The following is a 21,935-nucleotide window of genomic DNA, read 5'->3' as shown; positions in this document are numbered from 1 at the left end:
TTCAAACCCGGCCTCAGCCACTTCCCAGCTGTGTGACCCTGGGCAAGTCACTTGACCCCCATTGCCCACCCTTACCAATCTTCCACCTATGAGACAATACACCGAAGTACAAGGGTTAAAAAAAAAAACTATTATCATCTTAACTGTGAGCCAGATAATAACGTTAGATTAGGAAAAAAGCATGATGGCCAAAGGCAAAACAACAGTTGTATTTTCTTTAGGTGGGGAGCTTTTAGTATAGCAGTCAGGAAAGGACTAGGATCTCGTCTGATCAATTCCATGCCAAATAACCAGAAGTTCTGGGCTCCTTTTTGGCTTTATATGGCTTTTTGTATCTAGAGAGAAAATCAAAAAGGACAAATAGAAGAAATCACAATTTCAAACAAAAGAGGACCTCCAACCTCACCTGATTCTCAGTGTTTTCCGTGACTTCTCCCTGTTTTGCTGTAGCTGGTTCAGTCTGTTCTGCTTTCATATAACCATTTTTGACCCTCTCTAGAGAACCATAGTCAGAGCCTCCATTTTGCATCAACAGAGGGCCATGGGGGTTGTGCTGCCATGTGTTGTCTTCTTGGTTATCACAGAGAGGTGCTTCAGGGATGCTACACAAGTGTATGATAAGACAGATGGTAAACACGAGAGCTGAGAAGAAGAACATGACCTGAAATTCTGTGCCCAGCAATCTTCCCAGTTCCAAATGTCCCCAGTCTATAGCACCCAATAGGTAACCGAGAGCACCTCCAAAGCCTGAGGAAGAAAAAGAAGAAATATTATGATATTACTAATAATGCATCTGTATTCATTTTCCATTATATCTTAAACATCCCTTCATTGCATTAAAAGTTCATTGAGAGGGAACTTGGTGGCTCAGTAGAATGAAAGCCAGGGCTAGAGATAGAAGATTCTGGGTTCAAATCTGGCCTTAGATATTCCCTAGCTGTGTGACCCTGGGCAAGTCACTTAACCCTCATTGTCTAACCCTTGCCACTCTTCTGCCTTGGAACCGATACATAGTATTGATTCAAAGATGGATGGTAAAGGTTAAAAAAAAAGTTCATTGAGAGTAGTAGCAGTGGTTTGTAGATAAATAACTCGATTAAGGAGCCCAAAATCCCAAGTTCTAAGTGCAACTCTCTCATTAAGTAGCTTTGTGATCTTGGGCAAGTCACTCCCCATCTCATTTCCTAGTCTGTAAAATTTGGGAAATAGACTAGATGAATTCTCAGGTTAATTCCTAGCTGAGGGTTCTGTGATTCTGTAATGAGACAATCTCCTCGAATTCTGATTTTAGGCATTATATCTATTGCTTAGTATTCGATTCAATTTGACAAGTATGTATTGAGGACCAACAATGCTCATTTAACAACTGATTATCTGCGGAAAAAAATATACTCAGGATGTTCTTTGAGGTTTAATTGGCATTACTACCGTTTTCTTCATCACTTCCTTATGACTCAACATTCAATAAAACAGAGTCCAGCTCTGATTTATAGCATTTGCTGGTTTCTAAAGTATAAATATTCAAGATGAAAATTTAAGAATTGACCCTCAAGATTTTTTAAAAATAAAGAAAAATATTAATTCATTGTTGTGGTGGTTGTTGTTAAAAAGAACCCTTCCTTGTAGGAAAGGAGTGTTCTCCTTTAAATAGGTGAACTCCAGGCACATTCATATTTATAAAGTCACGAGTCCCACAACATTCCTACATGGTATGAAGAAAGGTATGTGATAATAGACACTCTGAATGTAGAGGGTGAAGCAGGTCACTGACAGAGCCAAGAACAGAATTTAGGTTTCCTAGACTGTCAGCCTAATTTGATCCACTACATTGCACTATTACTTGAAACTGAAATCAATAGTAACTTACTTTAATTTGCTAATTCACTTCATAGTACTGACCCTATGAGATGCATAGCTGTAAGAATTTGTAACCCCATTTATATCCCATTTCTACACAAGAGGTTAAGCTTAACCCTTCCAAGCCCTGGTTTCCTCATCTAACCTCCTTGTGTCAGTTATGGTATCTCTAGAGGCTACATGTCAGAGGCTCAAGTCCATTGAGTCCTTTTCTCTGCACCCTTGAACAAAACAGCTTTTCCTAGTGGATGGCTATTGTCCTGGCCACAACCCAGCAATTATCAGCTTTTCCTTTCCCTCTCTCTGCACCCAGCAGGCTTTATTTCCACTGCTAACTTCAGTAATCCCTTTATGGTCAATAGAGTCAGCTGCCAACTGTGATATCAGCCTAAGCATCCAAAGAACATCTGTTGTAGAATTGAGAACCACTATTCATGGAAAAAAGCAGACAGTCCAACTCTCCCTTCTGTGGGAGCCAGGTTTTATGACTTCCATGACACATTCCATCTGTCTAATGTCCTGCAATGAAAATTGCCACCGGTGTGGTCAAAACCAGGTACAAAAGATCTCTAAGTTTCCAATTTTCAAAATCAGAAGGCACTGGGTTTTTTCTATATGTACTTATGTAATAATTAAAAATAATAAAGGCTGATATTATGAGGAAAACTAGTATTTTATTTAGGCCCATGTTGATAGAATAAAATCAGACCATGCGCCTGGCTATTTCAAAAATCCTGCCTCCTCCATTACATTCTGTACTTTCCCTAATCCTTTCTACGTTCCCTTGGGAGCATGCTCAGGTAGCAAAGAGGAAGTCAAGTCCGACTTCCCAATATTTAAAGCCAGGCTTTACCTTGAAGACATCATCCAAAACAGGAAACCTGCTGGACCATGGAAAATGTAGTTTTCCAAGTGTCCACAGGAAGTTTGTCATTTAAAAGCTCAAATGAGCCCCAAATAGCTCTAAATGGAGCCCCAGAAATTCTAAATAACACACTTATTGTATATGTCTTTTGCAGATAGTTAAATGTATACATAATAGAATGTAAGCTCTTTGAAGAAAGAGATGATTTCTTTTTTGTCTTTGTATTCCTGGCACCTAGCACATAGTAGGCACTGAATAAATGTTTCCTGATTGACAACTAACGAGAACTGTCTTACCTATACAGAGTTTATAGTATGATCTAGCCTCAAGTCTGTAACAATAAAGTTACTTTTCACTCTGAAAGAGCAGAAAGAATACTGGGCAAAATTGGGAGACCAGAGCTATTCCACTGTCTACACTCCACCACTAAGGAACTGTATGATTTTGGACAAACCACAACCTTTCTGGTCTTCACCTTCCATTCACCTCCACCTTCTTCACCTTCCAAAACTATTAAGTACTGGGATTGGATTCAGAGATCTTTCAAATTCTTTAAAGGTCAAATTCTAAATCCTCTGGCTTATTCAATATAAAGATATTTCACGATTTGTATTCTAGAGGGAGAAGAGAAGAGATGAAACTAGCTCTAGAGATGGAACTACCAGAAAAATATCCCTTAAGTCCTCATGTACTGCCTTTCCATGGAAATGGCAGCAAAAGCATGAGCTTTGAGTTTTATACCATAATTCAAGGCTATGCTTTGAAGTCAGCCAGGGTTAATAAACAACAAAATGCCCTCTTTCTTTGAAAATTACTCATAAATTGGAATTTTAAAATTATGAAGATCTCCAGTTCTCTACTATCAGCAAATAAGCTTAAATTTTCCTATGATAGGTGGTGCTCCATAGATTTCCAAGAAAAATGCAATCATCTCCTTTTCACTTCCCAACTCCAACTTAATACATGACACACAGTACTTTCCTTCTGTTCCCCCAAAAATGGAATGGAGAAAATGTCAGACACATTACCCTGCTACTTTCTTTGTGTTACAGAGAAACATCAGAGATAAATATTAATAATCACTTGTATTTACAGAATGTTGTAAAGTCTTCAAAACCTTTTCCATGTGTTCCCACTGGATGCTCATAACTATCCTGAGTGGTAGGTGCTATTATTAGATGGTACTTCTAACAGTCCTACCACCACCATAACCAGAAAAAAATGGAAGAAAAGGATAGTGGTCCCTTTTTCCTTCAGAAGATAACCATTGTCCATTAAAGAAGGGCAAATTCAGGCTATCCCCTAGGTTTTCCAGGGTACCTTTTATCTTAAGAGAGAAGAACATTTCTAAGCCCCAATCATAAAAAGAAAATGGATATAAATTGAATGGCATATGTTTGCCAAGGATAATATATGCTTGAAAGCATCCATCTGATCTCTCTGCCAACAATGCATCTCTGTACAAACTGTCAAATTTATATCCCTAAGGCACTGGGATTGAATGTCACTTCCTTTTCAAGGAACTCTGAGTTCTCTTGATGGTTAAAATACAAATTCCACTGCCTGGCATTTAGAGTTTCACAATCCAGCTTCAGTCTATACTCCTAGACTTATTGATGTGGGAAAAATACACCCAAGTTTGTAGCAGAGTCTAGCCCCAAGGATGGAAGACTCAAACTCTGTTCAGTCCAGAAATAAGAAAATAATTTTATTTGAAAAAGAGGTAGTTTATGGTGGTATATTAGTTGATGGAATAGTCTTGGGGCTAATCAGGTAGCCTTAGGGATGATGGATAAGCCCAAAGGCTAGTAGAATAGTATGGGGTAACAGCTCTGCTATAGAGTGGCAGCTTCCTTTGTAGAGTGGCAGCTTCCACCCACTATGGATCAGGGTTGGCATATTTATTGAGGTCTGGTAGCTTAGCATCTCCCTTTCCAAACTCAGGTAGAGGTATGTTTTGGGATTTGTTGCCATAGGGATAAAAGGAGCATGCATAAGATTGAGGGGTTCTTCTGGAATGCTTGAGTCCCCAGTGCACAGGTTCCACATTCCTCCACAGGTTCCACGTTCCTCCATCGTCCACCTTGTCATCAATTGTCAATGTGGGAGAGATCCTGCTGCCCTTCTAGAGTGGGAACATGGGGGGCACGGGTGGGAGACCAATAAAATGTAGTAATTATCTCTAAAAACACAAAACTGATATCTAATATAGAATGTTACAGATCTAATTTAATACCCAGAGTGATTAATTGAACAATCTACAATTCATGCTTACCTAATGCTGAAACTACAAATTTTGTAGTTGATGTTTAAACAGTGCTAACTAGTGAGAAATTCAAGATTTCAGAGTATGAGGGTCCCATTCTTATTACTGTCCCTTACTGCCCACCATCAGCCCACATCATTATTACATATTAGTCCCATCATGCCCTGTAGAGAGCCATAAATAAACAGTTAAATCTGTAAATCCTATCAGATCCAGCTATAGCTGATAATTATAACTAATTGATGACTCCTTTCATTATTAAAAGTTTTCCTGTGTAATAAATCATTTTAATTTAAAGAAAAGGGGGAATATGTGGGAAGCCAATAAGAGAATAGATAAAAATCTGAGAATCCTCGTTTGACTCCTTTTCAGATCCACACCTTTTCTTAATAACATTATAAGTCCCATTGGAAAGCTTTAAACAAACCAACAGTTACTGAGTTAACAATTTCTCTACAAGAAAATTAAGATCCCTAAACTCTAAGAATATTCCTAAGTCAGCCAAGATCAGAGCTAGACAAATCTTTATCCAACCAGGTGCAGTCCTCACCAGAAAAAATACAAGACTCAATTCATTTATAATATCTATAAGGGGCAGCTGGGTAGCTCAGTGGATTGAGAGCCAGGCCTAGAGACGGGAGGTCCTAGGTTCAAATCCGGTCTCAGACCTTCCCAGCTGTGTGACCCTGGGCAAGTCACTTGACCCCCATTGCCCACCCTTACCACTCTTCCACCTATGAGCTAATTCACAGAAGTTAAGGGTTTAAAACAAAAAAAAATTAAAAAAAATAATATCTATAGAATATAGTTACAATTCTCAGAATTTGCTTGCTGATATCCAGGCAGCTAGAATTTAGCCTTGGACCCTTTTCTATCTTTACTTTGAAGTCTCAAAGGATTTTCTTTTGTACAATTTGTAAACTCTACCAGCTGTAAAATTTTTCTTTGTGTTCTTTGTGTGAAAATAGTATATAATAAACTCCATGCTCCTGGAGACAGAGCTGGAAGCATGAGCTAAAAGACAACTCCTGTGTCCTGGCCTTATTTCCTTATCAACTAAACTGTCCTTATAATATTATCAGAGATGATAAAAAAGATCTCGAGAATGCCCCCTATATTCTAGCTTAGTTGGTCTATCTGCTTTTCCCCAGAGTATGACGTTCTAACTCAAGCTATCCCCTATGCTTAGAATGTTCTCTTTCTGTCTCTGTCTGTCTCTGCCTGTTTTTCTGTTTCTGTCTGTCTGTCTCTCTCTCTCTCCTCTACTTCTCTTAATCCCTAGCTACATTCAAGTTTCAGCTCAAGAGTGACTTCTTATATGAGGCCTTTCCCAATTCCTTTAATTATTAGTGTTTTCACTGTCCACATCAAAACTAGTTTGTATGAATTTTCTATTTATTTATACAAATACATGTTGCTTACATGCAGGGCATGTTGAGGGCCAAGGCTACTTTCACTTTTGTCTCTGTATTTCAGGTAAAGTGCCTAGGAGGCTTAGGAGGTGCTTAATAAATGCTTAAATTGAATGGAATGTATTCAGAACTCATCTCAACTGCCTAAGGCTATAAATTGTGCTAAGAAATATACTAAGGCATGTATGATTGTTCCTGGGTTTTTTTTCCCCCAATTAGAAGTCATTTTTCTGAAGTATTTGCATAAATGCTGCCACTCAGTTAAATGGATGTGCTGGAACTTTGGGGTTTTTACCAACCTATATCATATAACAGACTTAAAAAAATTTTTTTAAACCCTTACTGTGTGTTGGTTCAAAAGAGTGGCAAGGAAATAAAAAAAACAAAAAAACAACAACAATAGATGAGTGGTAAGGGCTAGGCAATTGCTCAAGGTCCCACAGCTAGGAAATATCTGAGGTCAGATTTGACACCCCAGGACCTTCCATCTCTAGGCCTGGCTCTCAATCCACTGAGCCACCTACCTGCCCCACCATCAGACTTTTTGAAGCTAAATCAGTGGTTCCCAAACTTTTTTGGCCTACCACCCCCTTTCCAGAAAAAAATATTACATGGCACCCCTGGAAATTAATTTTTTTTATTTTTAATAGCAATTAATAGGAAAGATAAATGCACCTGTGGCCATCACCTCTCCACTGGATTGCTGCAGCACCCACCAGGGGGCAGTGGCACCCACTTTGGGAATCACTGAGCTAAATGAAGCTGTCTTTCTTTGTTAGTTTTGCTTAGGATTTAGAAAAGACTGTCTCCTGATCCTGGTTTGACTTGCCTCCCAAAGGGTATGTGACTGCCTAAGTTGGTGATGACAAATCTATGACACACGTCACACGCATAGCCATTTTCAATGACACACAGCTGCATGCAGCCACATACAGAGAAGTTTGGGGCTTCATGCCAAGGATGAAACATTTACTGTAGTGTAGTTTAGGCACTCTGTGCACTACAGATGACAATTCTACCTATATTAATTTACCTATTTTGATTTATTAAATACAGTTATATATTACAATTGTACATTTTTGTTAAACTATAAACACCGTGAAATTATGATTTTTTTCTAGAAGTGACACACCACCCAAGTTATGCTCATTTTTTTGGTGAATTTTGACACACCAAGCTCAAAAGGTTGCCCATCACTGGCCTAAGGTTTGGTTCCCTTCAAGTCAATAAGATTGATAATTTTTCACTTTTTCATTTTTCAGTGGAGTCACATATTTCATCAAGAGTGGAAATTTCTAATTATTGTACATATTTAACATCTTGTAAAATGCTTTTAATGCTGGCAGTGGCCCTGAGGACATGAATATCAAGGTGTTACAGAAGAAAGAGTACTAGACCAGGGAGCAGGGGGTCAGGGTTGGAGTCCTTGTTCCCCTTCTAATGATCAAAGTAACCACTAGGCAGTAAAAATAACTGCCTCCTCCACTGGGCTCCTAAGTTTGCGAGGAGGTAATGTGGCACAGAGGATAGAGGGCAGCCCTGGGAATCAGGAAGACTTATTTTATAGCCTTGTCTCTGACACATACTTGCTGGGGAAGTCAATTAACTTTCCAGTACTGGCAAGCAACTCTCAGACTCTAAATTACAAAACAGGTGCCCATGGGCATTGGTGGAGGGAGATTTGTAACCCAGAGTTCCTTTTACCAGTGAAATCAGAGGACTAGTCCCCAGTGTGCAAGGTATAAAGCTAAAAGCTGAGGATACAGATGTGAAAAATAATATATTCCCTGCCCTTAAGAAGTCTGCAGTCTAACATCTGGATTCTAGTCCTGCTTGTTACAAAATTACTGCACGACCTTGGGCAAGTCTCTCTGGACCTCAATTTTTTAATTTATACAGTGAAGATCAGTAGACCAGATAGATACTCACTGAGTTGCCATCCAGATCCAAGATCCTATGATAGGAGCATTGTCCTCATTTGAGAAAGAGAAGAATGGAGGCTTGAAAATATTAAGCATCATGCCCTGGGTCACTCAGAAAGGAAACAAGACTAGAATGTCTTTTTTATCTATTTACTTATTTTTGGTTTCTTCTCTACCCACATCCTCTTAGAGCTGCCCTAGAGTAAGAAAAGTGAAAATATACTCTGCAAAGACTTGAAAAGAAATCGATTTTACAATGAAAGCACCCACAAAGTATAAAGAATTATTCAACTGACTATGAAAGATTAAAGGACAAGATAACTTAAGGCTTCAATAGAGTCTCTTTTTTACTTATGTATCTGGTCTGGTCAAAGCAGCCCATATGGAGACCTCAGTTCCAAGGCTTTTCTTTTAAGTTCTTATTAAATTCTTTTAAGTTTTTTTATTTCTTAGTTTAAAATTTTACTACATTTTTAATACTTGTATCACAAGATATGAATAAATAGTATTGGAATTATAATAGGCTTTCAAGTTCTCTAGTCTAATCTATTCATTTTAAAAGATGGGAAAACTGAAATCAAGAGGTTAAATAAAGGTCCTGCAGTGAGTTTATGGCACAATCATTGCTGGAATCCAAATGTCAGATTAAAAACTCCTTAAGGGTAGGGGCTGTTATTTTTAATTGTTCTCTATTCAACACCTACCATATTACCTTGCACACTATAGGAATGCTTAAAAAATCCTTACATTCTGTCTTGGAATCAATACTAAGCATCTTTTCCAAGGCAGAAGAATGGTAATGGCTAGGCAATTGGGGTTAAGTGACTTAACCAGAGTCACACAACTAGGAAGTGTCTGAGACCATATTTGAACCCAGAACCTCCTGTCTCCAGGTCTGGCACTATATCCACCATGTTACCTAGCTGCCCCTATAGTAGACACTTACTGAATGTTTATTGAGTCGAATTGCTAATAGTCAAATGGCCTGGCCTCAGGAATGTAGATAATAGTCAAGAAATAAAGAAATCTGTGGATGCTTAGCCAAAGTCTTGACTAACAGAATTGTATTTGTTACCAAGCTAAGAAAGCCTGCAGGTTTCAGATCACCAGCATCAGAAGTGTAGATGATGCTGGAAGATACAAGCCCATGACTTCCATTCAACGTGATGAAGCATAGAACTGGGGTAGGGAGTGGTATCTGCTAAGAATACAATTCCAGCTTTACCATACAGTTGTTCTTGCACAGAATGCCTGAATGAATGCCTGTGATCTCTGTCTTTCTGTCTCTTTCTGTATATCTCTCTACCTATCTCTGATTTGCTTTCTCTGGCTCTGTTTCCATCAGCTATATCTCTTTGTAACTCTGTTTCTCTCTGTATCTCTATGTCTGTGTTTCTGTGTCTCTTTGTTGCCCCCCTCAACTGCCAGCCTTGGATTCTTCTAACTGTGACTGTGGGATAGACATGATTTTAGCCAACTATGTGTATATGTTTAATTCCTGCTGGAAATCTGCATTTCAGAGTCTCCTGAGCATATCTCCACTTTCAGCTATGACAAAATCACGATGATGATGACATTGCAATTTAAACTACAAACTTTCCTTTACAATTTTTTAATTAATTAATTCATTCATTCATTGAGAATATTTTTCCAAGGTTACACGATTCATGTTTTTCCTCTCATCTCCTCCCTCCCCCATCCTGTAGCCAAGGAGCAATTCCACTGGTATGAACTTTACTTTTTAGAAAAATGAAACAAACATGAGCAAGGTCAGTTTCTCGAGCCATTCCTACTTTTCCCTTCCCCATATCTATGAGGTTCAAGGAAAAAAAGACAGGAAAATACCTAGGCTTACCTGAAAAGGATTTGCACTCCCATGGGACAAGGAATGGATTCAAAGGAGAAAAGCAAGGGCTTCTGAAGGACAGTCCAGTTTGCTAAGAGGCAGAACCAGGAAAAAGAGACAAAAGCTTGGAGAGGATGAAAATAGACATAATGGCTTTTGGGTGAGGAGACTCACTGCTACAAGAGCAATGAAGCTGAAAGCATGCACAGGGCTTCACTAAGGGTGATGAGGTGACTATAGTGAAGGGCTAAGGATAAAATGGAAGTACATAGGAACAGAATCACACACACACACACCACCTCCTCAGAGGGAAAAAGGAGAATGAAGGGCAAAGAGACAAAGAACCTGTGTCTGCCATAGGCCCCATCATGCAGTACATTCAGGCTACTGCCTTTCCCATTTAGTGTTATGAGGCTTTTGTGGGTACCATTCTGGGAGGATGTGCCATAAGAAATGGCACTCACCTACAATTGAGTTAAATAATGGTTCCCTTGCTACAGAGGTTAGAAAATGAGCCCTTTTTCTGGTATATTTTCTGTTTAAATATGTATTGTTAACCTAATATTTTTAGGATCTCCTTGAGGAGAAGTTAAAATGATTCAGATACTAATAGTCCCAGAGAGGAGATTCTGGGTGAGGGGCATGAGCCCTAGAGATTATTCAATTACTGGGAATCCCTCAAGTTTGAAACTCTAGGTAAGCTCAGAGCTTCAATTCTGGATGAAAATTTACACAAATATAAAAAATTAAAAGGTAATAGAGCATAGAATCTAGAAGCTGACCTAATGTAATCAGTTGGCTTTGGTTCTCTAGAAATCCTACCACTATGGTGGCAAATCTATGGTACACATGCCAGAGGGGGGCACTTAGAGCTCTCTGTGGGCATGCCCACCATCGCCCTAGCACAGAATTTGCCAGAGTTTGTTACTAGAAAGCCAGTGGGATTCAGGGCTGTGCTGCTCCCCTCCCCTCTCCACGCACACCTGAGGACATCATCTGCCCCCTCTAAAAGGTTCACCATCACTGTCCTAGAGTATAATCCTTGCTCAAACATCACAATGAACATAAATCTTTTATCAGCTCAGAATGAAGCCAGGAAGGCAAATAAATGAAATCATCTATCTTTAATATTCCCCTAGAGTACTGGGGATATTAATTCTTCAGTCAAACTTAGCTCAGTTAGCTTAGTTGAGTAGAGCAATGAAGTAATAACAGGTCATATAGTCAACAATGGAGAGGTGTTTAAATGCAAACGTGAACAGAATCAATTAAAATATAAAGAGTGATTTCCCAACAGCCAGTGATGGTCAAATAGTTTCATACTGTTTAAAAGCCACAGACTACATCCTTCTCTAATTTTTGCCAGACAACTTATAAATGAACCACAAAGCAAAAGGATAAGGGCAAATCAGTGTAAATTCTCTCCTCATTGGAAAGATAGTTCATGGCACCAACTGTACCGTTATAGGGAGGAGTGGATTTGAAGTAAGAGGGTCTCAGTCTGAATTGCAGCTCTCCTTTTTCCTAGCTCTATGACCTCAGAGAGGTCATTTCTCCTTTCTGGGTCTGTTTCTTTATTTTTAAAATTCAGGAGGTAGATTTTTCTCTAAGTCTCTTTTAGATCTAAGTTTATGAAGCATGAGCTCTAATCTTTTTTTCTTTGTTGTTTTTAAAATAAATTAGAAGTTGGATTCAAAGACTAGGTTATAATGATAGTGGAGAGCTTAATGATTGTCTGATATTTGTTTTTGTTTCTTTATTCTTCCACCAAAGTTCTACTTGGATGCCTTATTGAGGCATAAAAGTGACCCAAGATTCTCTCTGCTAGCAGAGCTCAGGTTCTGGCAGCTTCTACCAGGCTGAAGAAATCTTAGAATATGGGTCCATTGTCTGTAATTCAAGGACCAGTTAGGTAAATTCTGAGAGGATCATCATCAGGTCAGTCAAAGGGAAAAGAATTTCTTGGCTAAAAATATTCATGGAAAATACTGACTAAAGGACAGGGTAGGCTGTGAGCTGCATTTATGGAAAGATTACCCCAAATCATTTAAATCCTGGGTCCTTGAAGTGTTTTGGTTTTTTAAACACTTACCTTCTGTAAGAATCAATATTAACTATTGGTTCCAAGGCAGAAGAGTGGTAAAGGGCAGTTGGAATAAAGTGACTTGCCCAGGGTCACACAGATAGAAAGTGTCTGAAGCCATATTTGAACCCAGGACCTCCTCTCTTTGCTCTCTATTCGTTGAACTACCTAGTTGTCCAAATCCTCAAAGTGTTGAATAACTCCATCTGCCATAGATGAGCTCATCTTTGTAGATATTCAGGATGGTCACAGTACCACCTGTGAATGAATTTAAAGCTTGAAAGACCTTCGAAGACCATCAATCAATTAATCAACAAGCATATTTATTATTATGGGCAAGTCATTGTGCTAGATAATGGGATCCAAAGTAGGATTCGAGGACCTTGCCAGGGAAGCAAACATATATGTATATATATGAAAAACATGTATATTTCACATGTGTTTTATATTAATACATATATGCATGCATATGTGTGTATGTAAAGATATATTCATAAATGTGTGTGTATCAGAGTGATTTAGAAAGGAAAGCACTAGCTGCTGGGGAGATGAAGAAAGGTATCTTATGGAAGATGTTGCTTGGACTAAGACTTAAAATAAACTAGAAATTCTAAGAGGTGGAGGGGAGGGGAGGATACATCCCAAGTGTGGGGGAGAGTTAGTGTAAAGGGATGGAGTCAGAGTGCCTTGTAGGGGAAAAGATCAAAAAGGCTAGTTTAGCTGGTCTGAACTGTGCCTGGATGAGTATGATGCACATCAAGACTAGAAAGATAGACTGGAACTAACTTATGAAAAGTTTTCCATTCTTTCTACAAAATTACTCCCGCCCATTCGCTCTACAGTTCAGCTATACTTTCTGCTCTTCACACATAATAATAAATCTCTTGCTTCTGAGCCTTTGTGATGGCTGTCTGTCCCTTTTATATCTGCCTTTCAGATTCCCTGGCTTTCTTCAAATTCAATTCAAATTCCACTTGATATAGGAGGTCTTTCCAGGTTCCCCCCAGCTGCTAATACCTTCCCCTCTGAAATTATCTTCTATCTATTCTACATTTATCACATATGTACCTAATTATATTGAGTGTTGTTCAGTAGTTTCAATAATGTCACAATTCTTTGTGATCCCTTTTGGGGTTTTCTTGGCAAATCACTGGAGTGGTTTATCATTTTCTTCTCCAGTTCATTTTACAGATGAGAAAACTGAGGCAAACAAAGTTAAATGATTTGTCCAGGTTCATAAAGCTAGTTAAAGTGTCTGAGTTAAGATTTGAACTCAGGAAGATGAGTCTTCCTGATTTTAAGATGCCAGCACTCTATCCATTGTGCCACCCAATTGTCCTCTCCTTCCCTAACAGTCCCAAAAAAGAAGAATGATACACATCTATCCTGAATAGATTTTTTGGGAGAAGATAGACCAGAGGAAGAAAGCCCATATCAAGGTTGAGTGTAGGAGGCATCACATTACAGCAAAAATAACACTGGATTTGGAGTGAAATTTCTGTTACTATTCTACCCATGTGACTTTTGGGAAGTCACTTAATTTCCCTGAACTTTACTTTCATCACCTATAAAATGGAGGGAGAGGTGAACTAAATTGCACCTAAGACTCTTTAGCAGCTAAACCCAATGTTCCTATGATCCTCTGAACTCCAACTTCTGCTTTTTTTTTCTAGGCAGCGGTGAATAAAGAGCTACTCTGAAGTCTAAAGAATTTACACCTATGCTGCTGTAATGCTTCTTCTACTCAGACCTTCTGAAGGTTTGAGAAGGCATTTGTAAGGCAGTGAAGAGCAGTTCCCAAAGCATTTTCCCCAAATGTTTTATTCTCATTGGAAACTACCACTCACCGTAAAATCTCACATCTGTTTTGCATCTTACAGTTTTCAGAACACTTTCTTACACTGATCCATACAACAAACGCACATGGTAGAAAGATCAGATATTATTATAACTATTTTATAGATGATGAAATGGAGGATATTTCACTGACTGACTTTAGGCAGACAATTTATTGATTATAAATGGGTATATAACTTTAGAACAGTTAATTAGCTCCCTAAATATTCAGCAATGGATGGGCAACAATGATGCAGATAATTCCAAACTATCATAATATCATAATATCATAATGTCATTTAAACTTGACTTTGGACTGAAATTGTTTATAATGTTTGTAGCAGATTTATCTCCTTTTTTCTTTTGACTTAATTTGATTTTAAAATGAATCTATATCCTCTGAACACATACCAACTAATATTAAGGAAGGCAGCCCATAGGGATGGATGGTTAAGGGACAAGGAGCTGAGATTGAGCATTTTACCTCAGATAGTTAACTCAGCAGATTATCCTTGTGGAAAATCAAGAAATAACTGTGGCGTATGTGTATTAAGTAGATCAGTTTATCATAAATGTGCTCTTTTTACCTTGACATCTTGAAATGGAATTGTTCTCTGGAGACAATTTAAATGCTATCTTAGGTCACAATGGGATAATTTCTAGCAATGCAAAGTTTGCTAAATTTACACCTTTGCCATCAGAGGAAGGTCAGTTGTTCAGCAAATGAGCACTTCACTATGCTAGATGGTGTCCTCACCAAGGTGGTGGCTCCCAAAGCCTTTCATAGAAAAGCAGAAAGTCTGGACAATGATATGTTACAAACTCGGGCATCCCTGGAATCTATTGTAATTACTTTGAACAAAGTGCTTTCCTGTTTAATATGAAGTGGTAGAAAGGTATTGAAAGAGAAAATTGCTTTGCATATCAATGTTTTAGACATACAGAGTTGGAAGTGACCTTAGAAATCACCCAGTTTAGTCAGTGTCAGCATGAATCCCATCACCACAAATTTTCAATCTCTGAAACTTCTCTGACCACAACCTCCTATCATTCCATTTCTCCTGCATCTCATCTCTCCTAAATTTATTCTTCATCCTCATCACAATCTCTAGATAATTCCTAGTCCCACCCCCAATTTCCCAGACCTCCCTACTCTGGTCTTACTTTTTTCCTTTCTCAATTTTAATGCTATAGTTAAATAGTTCAATTTTTACAGTGTCATCTATTGTCAAATCCCTTATCCCCTTATCCTATCTCTGGTCATTTCCTACAAATTCCTACCCTGAATTATTCCCACTGGCTACTCTTTCACTCTTACTTTCCTGCTGCTGAAGGAAATCTCCATTGTGAATGCACTAAAAATGTATGTTTTGTTGTTGTTCTTCAGATGTGTCCAACTCTTCATGACTGCATTTGGGGTTTTCTTAGCAAAGATACAGGAAAGGGTTGGCTTTTCCTTCTCCAGCTCATTTTACAATTAAGGAAATTGAGGCAAACAAGGTTAAGGAACTTGCTTAGGTCATCCAGTTAGTAAGCGTCTGAAGTCAAATTTTAACTCAGGTCTTCCTGATTTCAAGCCTGGTGCTCTATCCACTTGGCCATCTAGGTGCTAAAAAAAATGTATGCTACCTAACCTCAACTGGACCAATTGCACTATTCTTCCCTAACTGACTACCTCTCATTTTGCTACAATTCCTGTTCCAAACCTCTTCTGTTCTCAAACCACTACCACCATCTTCTTTTCCTTCCCTCTCATCAGAAGACCTTTCTTCACAGTTTACAGAGAAAATTGAGGCCAACCATCATGAGCTCTCTCTTCTTCATAATTCTATAATTCAAATCCTCTGAATGTCATCCCCCATTCTCTCTTCTTCTCATCAGTCTCAGAAGAGGAGGCAGTCCTTCTGGCCAAAGTCAGACATTCTTTTTGTGCTTTTGAACCAACTATCTCCCATCTTCTCTGGGAACTTATTTCTTCAATCCCCACCACACCTCTCTTTCTAATAGTTAAGATCAAATATACTATCCCCCTCCCGATAGAAAGGTGAGAGACTCAAGATGCAGAATGAGACATACATTTGTGGACATGGCCAATATGGGAATTTGCTTTGCTTGTCTATGCATATTTGTTATCAGGGTTTTCTTTATCTTTTTTCTTTTCTTTTCTTTTCTTTTCTTTCTTGTCGAGTTGGGGTGAGGATAAGGGAAGAAGATGTAATAAATGTGTGTTAACTGAAAAAAATTAATTAAAAAGAAAAATGAAAAACTATCTGAACTTATTGCTTTTCCTTCTCCTCTCCTTAATTCCTTTTGATCTGGCCTCAGACTGAAACTGCTCTCTCCATGGTTATCAAGGATGTCTTTCTTCCTTGCTAACTTCAATGACCTTTTCTCAATTCTCATCCTTCTTGACCTTTCTTTAACATTTGACTTGTTGACAATTCCCTCCTTCTGGAGACTGTCTTCTTCCCCATTTTTATACTTTTAGTCTCCTTTGCTGCGATACCATCCTCTTTCTAGTCCCCATATATGAATGGACCAAAATTTATTCAGTTTCTTATGATGTGATTTGACTCTGCCACACGTGAGTGCCATAAATCAGCACAGTGCCTGGAACACAGTAGTTATTTCATAAAACTTTATTTAATTGAAGTGAATCTCCCCACTTAGACCATAAGTTCCTTGCAGGCATGGACTGTCTTATACTTTTGTCTGGATCCCTCTAACTCTACTCCCTTTCCCCTATTCCTATACAGCGAGCCCCTCAATAAATGCTTCTTGATCATTTTCCACAGGTACATTTTCCCCAGCCAGAGAAGTCAGTAAAAAAAATATACTGGCAAACAATCACTTTATATATTGGAAACCTCTTTCCCTCTTTTACATCTTCCCAGGTTATTAGATCTTGAGGACAAAACTGCTCATGTCCTCCTTACAAAATGGTTTTTGCTTTTTCATCCCTAATTACTGTCCAGTACAAAAGAAGCACCACTGAGATGAGTGAAGTGACAAGTATATTTGATGTATAGTTTAGTTCTATTTCCTAAGGGAGGGAGGAAAGAAAATCTAACATTCGCCTCCCAGAAGGGAAGTTAACAGCTTATGGTTTCAAGAAAGCAGGTCATATTCCTGCATTATTCTTAGTGCAGGGAATTTTGGTGTGCCCTTCATCCAAATAGGAATCTGAAAACACTGTGTCTTTATACTATGCCTTCAAAAAGTAGAAGGCTATTGTTCATTTTGTTGAAAATATGACTTAAGAATGCCTTTGTGAAAGTCTCCTTCCAGAAAATCTGACCAGCCCTAGTCACAAGCTGATCTTCTCCAGAAAAATGGACTTGAAGACAAGGCCCTCGTGATAGTGGCACCAGATCAACTGATCTATTCATTCAAAAAGGTTAGCCAAACCAAGAAAGAAGACTGCAACCACTCTTTCTTCCAACCCCCCACCCCCACCACACAAAGCTTCTCCCCTTCATGAGAAAACAAATTAAAAAAATAAAAAAGGATAAAAACTTTCATCCCATACCTGTGAAGAGTGCGTGGTAATGGAGACCCTTCTCTTTATCCTGGTAGGAGCAAACATCAAATAAATAAGCTTTGATGGGGCCATCAATAAAGTCAGCAGCAAAGTCAAAGAGCACTACTCCTATCATGGTGATGCTTACAGCCCAAACGGTCAATTTTTTGCTTGGCTTAGGGAGTACAGCTGAAAAAAGAAAAAAAAAAAAAAAAAAGAGTCTCTCTCCAACCAGTAGCTTTCAGGAAAGAACAGTTTGCAAAGTCCAGCCATGATTGCTAGGGCCTTGGTTCTTTTTTTTTTTTTTTTAAAATAATTTTTATTTTTGAGAAAAGTTATCATGGTTACATGATTCATGTTCTTACTTTCCCCTTCACCCCCCCTCCCCCCACCAACCACCCCCATAGCCAAAGCACATTTCCACTGGTTTTAACATGTGTCATCAATCAAGACCTATTTCCATATTATTGATAGTTGCATTGGTGTGGTNTCTTTTTAAAATACCCACCAATATCTCAGCTGGGTGGCTCTGCAATAGAGAGCCAGGCCTAGAAACAGGAGGTCCTGGGTTCAAATGTGGCCTTAGACATTTCCCAGCTGTGTGACCCTGGAGTAACCCCCACTACCTAGCCCTTACTGCTTTCCATTTTCTGCATTTTCTGTCATTCAACCAAAAAGAAGAGTAGCAGTATGGAATATGACCTGTTTTTAAGCTTTTCACTCCCTTTCTACAAAATTTCCTACTCCTTACTGAATTCTTATTCTGCCCACTAACAACTGTATATACCCTTAGGCAAGACTTTACTACTCTGAGTCTCCTTCTGTTCCCCTTTAAAATGAAGGGGTGGTGGGGCACGTAAGCAGTTCAGTAAATAGAGAGCCAGGCCTAGATACAGGAGATCCTGGATTCAAATTTGACTTCAGACACTTCCTAGCTGTCACTGGACCCCAAATGCCTAGCCTGCCTTGGAACCTATACTTTGTATCACTTCTAATACAGAAGATTTAAAAAGTAAAGTGAGGAGATGGGCTAGTAAGGTTCCTTCAAGTTTTAGCATTGTATGAAATATTTAGAAAAATCTATCTCAAGCTGCTTATTAACAATGGTGCCAAAGGTAGACACACTTATTGCAGAAATTTGGCTTTGCAGAAATTGGACTGACACTGATGCTTTGCCAGCATTGTCTCATCTCTAAATTAAATGATATTTAATACATTTTTGCACATAAAAAATGACTAAAGATAGTTTTAACTTCTTCATCTGAGAATTACTTATTAATATCCCTGGACCATTTGTCAATAAGGTGTTTCAGCAATTTTTACCAAATAGTGATTTCTTTATTCAAAAAGCCAAGGATCTATCCTTTTGTCAAATACAAGGTTAACATAAACTTTTGTTATTATTTTTAAAAAAATGATAATCACTATTAACTTTGTGTCTATAACGGATGGTGGAAAAATATGTATTCAGTTCAGTGGATCAGACCGCTGGAAGTCATGACAAATTATGACCAAAAGAAAAATCAGTTGATACTTATTTCTATTTAGAATTCTTCTACATCATTTTCTAAATGGAAACTTCCTGCTATTGTAAGTGACAAGCAGAACTTTCGATCTAGAACTTCTCACCCCAAATATATGTACCCCAAATCACCCAGACCTTACAGCCTGGGAGAGGTGATCTATGCGGATCCCAAGTCCCATTTCAGTTCCAGGTAAAACAAGTCACGAGCTTTTCGCAAGAGGATGCAGAAGTGTTTTCGCCTGTTTACGTTGTAGGGTTCGCTTACCGGAAACGACGGTCTCCCCGTTGAGGTATAAGGCCATGCCCAGCAGCATCATGATGCCCAGGGCCAAGATGTAGGGTCTCCGTTTGCCCCATCTGGAGCGACAGTGGTCGCTGGCTGACCCTACGATGGGCTGCAGCATGAAGCCCAGGATGGGGCTGATGAGCCACACCACACTGTAGAGACTTTTGGGCAGGCCCACGCTGAGCAGCACCGGAGTCACGTAAGCAGCTTCCACAGCGTAGCAAAATTCCCGACCGAACATAGCCATGCTGTGCATGACGAGCCTGCCCGAGGACCTTCGCGGGGGCTCGGCGTGGCCCGAGGAGCCAGCCTTAGCTAGGGATGTGTACTTTGGCTTCCCCGTCTGCCCACTGCTGACACCCATGCCTGCCGAGTAAAGCGCCTCTCTGCGATGCCACCACCTCCTGGGAGCCGCTCAAAGTTTTGCACGACAGACTCTTTTGGATGCTGACGGACACTGGCTAATTAGGACTCAGGAGGAGGAGGAGGAGATGCTCGGGATGGGGGGAAGGGCTCAAATCCTTTCATGCCTCCAAGGTCACAAGTTATGATCAAGGAAGGAGGGGGTGGGGTGGGGTTGGGAAGCATGACGGAGATTAACAGCGAGTCTTCTGGTTCCTTGGAATGTTTTGAACAGTCGAAAAAAAATTTTTTTTCTTTAATTTTCCTATATTGCAGTGGTTTCCCAAATTAAAAAAAAAAAAAATTCTAAAATTCTAAATTCTAAAAATTCTAAAAAAAAGAAAAAAGAAAAGAAATACTAAAAATTCCTAACCTCTCCCCGCAAAAGATTTCCTTATATACTGTCCTTATGTAAAGAGTCCCTAAAAAACTCAACAGTGGTATAGTTTTTCTAACTATAGGTTACGAAGTTATGGTTACTAAATTGGCTTAAATTTCAGGAAACATTAGCAAGCTGGTTTCTCAAGTTGTTTCCCTAATGACAAAGGTCACAATTTGTGTTAAAAATGAAATAGATGGTACTGCCTAATGTCTATCGCCTTCCCCTATCAACCTTAGAATTATGGTTGGAGAACTAAGAGTTACAAATGATCTTGTAGAAAATCAACAAGAAATGATATAGAAATCTAGAATACACCAAAAGAAGGTACAACAATGGTCCATCGTTGCATCATCAAATAAATAATAAGGAAATAAATAAGGGAAGTGATGTGTACTGAAATAGGTTTAAACACCAACACCAATCACTTTATTCTTTTTTTTTTTTTTTAAACCTTAACTTCTGTGTATTGGCTCATAGGTGGAAGAATGGCAAGTGTGGGCAATGGGGGTCAAGTGACTTGCACAGGGTCACACAGCTGGGAAGTATCTGAGGCCAGATTTGAACCTAGGACCTCCTGTCTCTAGGCCTGACTCTCAATCCACTGAGCTACCCAGCTGCTCCCCCTAATCATTTTATTCTTCCTTAATTAGCCATCATACTTCCCTCCATATTATCTGGTTTGTACATATACTGACTTTCTAGTCATGTTCAAGGATCTGCAAAGAACCATACTTAGCACTGATAACAAGAATAGTCTGATTTCTTATTTTACTCTGCAATAAGTGATTTTGATTTTATGTGAATATTCATGGAACTGTAAACTAATGGGCCACAATTTCTCCTTTCTTGCCATTTAAATTTATCACCTATGTCCATCACAATCCTTTCCCTCTCACTTGCTAATTCTTTTTTATCTTTTTAAAATTCAATTTTATTTTCAGTTCCAAATTCTCTCCCTCCTCTCTCCCAATCCATTAAGGTAAGAAAAACAAACCATTACAAAGGCAAACAGTCACACAAAGCAAAGTTCCTCCTTAGCCATGTTCCCCAAAAAAGCAAGAACATGAAAGAAAAAGAAAATATATATATATATGTTTCAGTCCGCACTCGGAGGCCATCAGTTCTCAGTCTAAAAGGGGATAACATGTTTCATCTTAAGTCCTTTGGAATAGTAGTTGGTCACTGTGCTGATGGTATTGTATAAATTCTTCTGGTTCTGCAACTTTGCATCAATTAATAGTCTTCTCAGATTTTCCTGAAACCATCCCTTCATCTATATTTCTTATGGCATGACCATATTCCATCACATTCATAAACCACAACTTGCTTGGCACTCTCAAATTGATGAGCATCCCCTCAATTCCTAATCCTTCACCATCGCAAAAAAATGTTGCTTTATTCTTGTACATATTCTTATACAGGACCTTTTCCTCTTTCTCTAAGGTTAACCCCCTTTATTTCAAAACTCCAACCTCTACCCTTTTCTCAGCTTATGACTGTGTATGTAGTATATTACAGTTAATAATCCAAGCTAAAACCACATACTGTAAGCTAATTTGTTTTAAGTTAACATTAAGTTTTATTTTAAATAAATTAAATTTAAAGCTATATGCAAATTTGCTGCTATAGTTGTTGAAGAGCTCCAGGCTATTTGATAGCATGTTTTGTCAACCCTTGAATCCTCAAATCTCATTTAATTTGGTACTCTTGCTTGAGAAATACATTTTAAAGAA

General features: G+C 38.7%; 1 protein-coding gene across 2 annotated transcripts in view; it reads right to left on the bottom strand.

Annotated features, from left to right (window-relative positions):
• Positions 1–19,782, bottom strand: part of SLC45A2 (solute carrier family 45 member 2) — a 61,003-nt gene extending 41,221 nt beyond the window's left edge. The window contains exons 1-3 of one of the 2 annotated variants that reach the window (XM_044657789.1): positions 19,398–19,782; positions 17,617–17,796; positions 407–747 (exon numbers count right to left, since the gene is read on the bottom strand). In XM_044657789.1, the coding sequence (XP_044513724.1) occupies positions 407–747; positions 17,617–17,796; positions 19,398–19,782 (906 nt within the window). The remainder of the gene's footprint in view (positions 1–406; positions 748–17,616; positions 17,797–19,397) is intronic. The other variant, XM_044657790.1, reaches the window with a different exon arrangement.
• Positions 19,783–21,935: the final 2,153 nt, after the last annotated feature.

The sequence above is a fragment of the Gracilinanus agilis genome, chromosome 1 (assembly GCF_016433145.1).
Source record: "Gracilinanus agilis isolate LMUSP501 chromosome 1, AgileGrace, whole genome shotgun sequence".
NCBI lineage: Eukaryota > Metazoa > Chordata > Mammalia > Didelphimorphia > Didelphidae > Gracilinanus > Gracilinanus agilis.
Note: the sequence above shows the minus strand (reverse complement) of the source record. Positions and strands in the feature narration are given on the sequence as shown.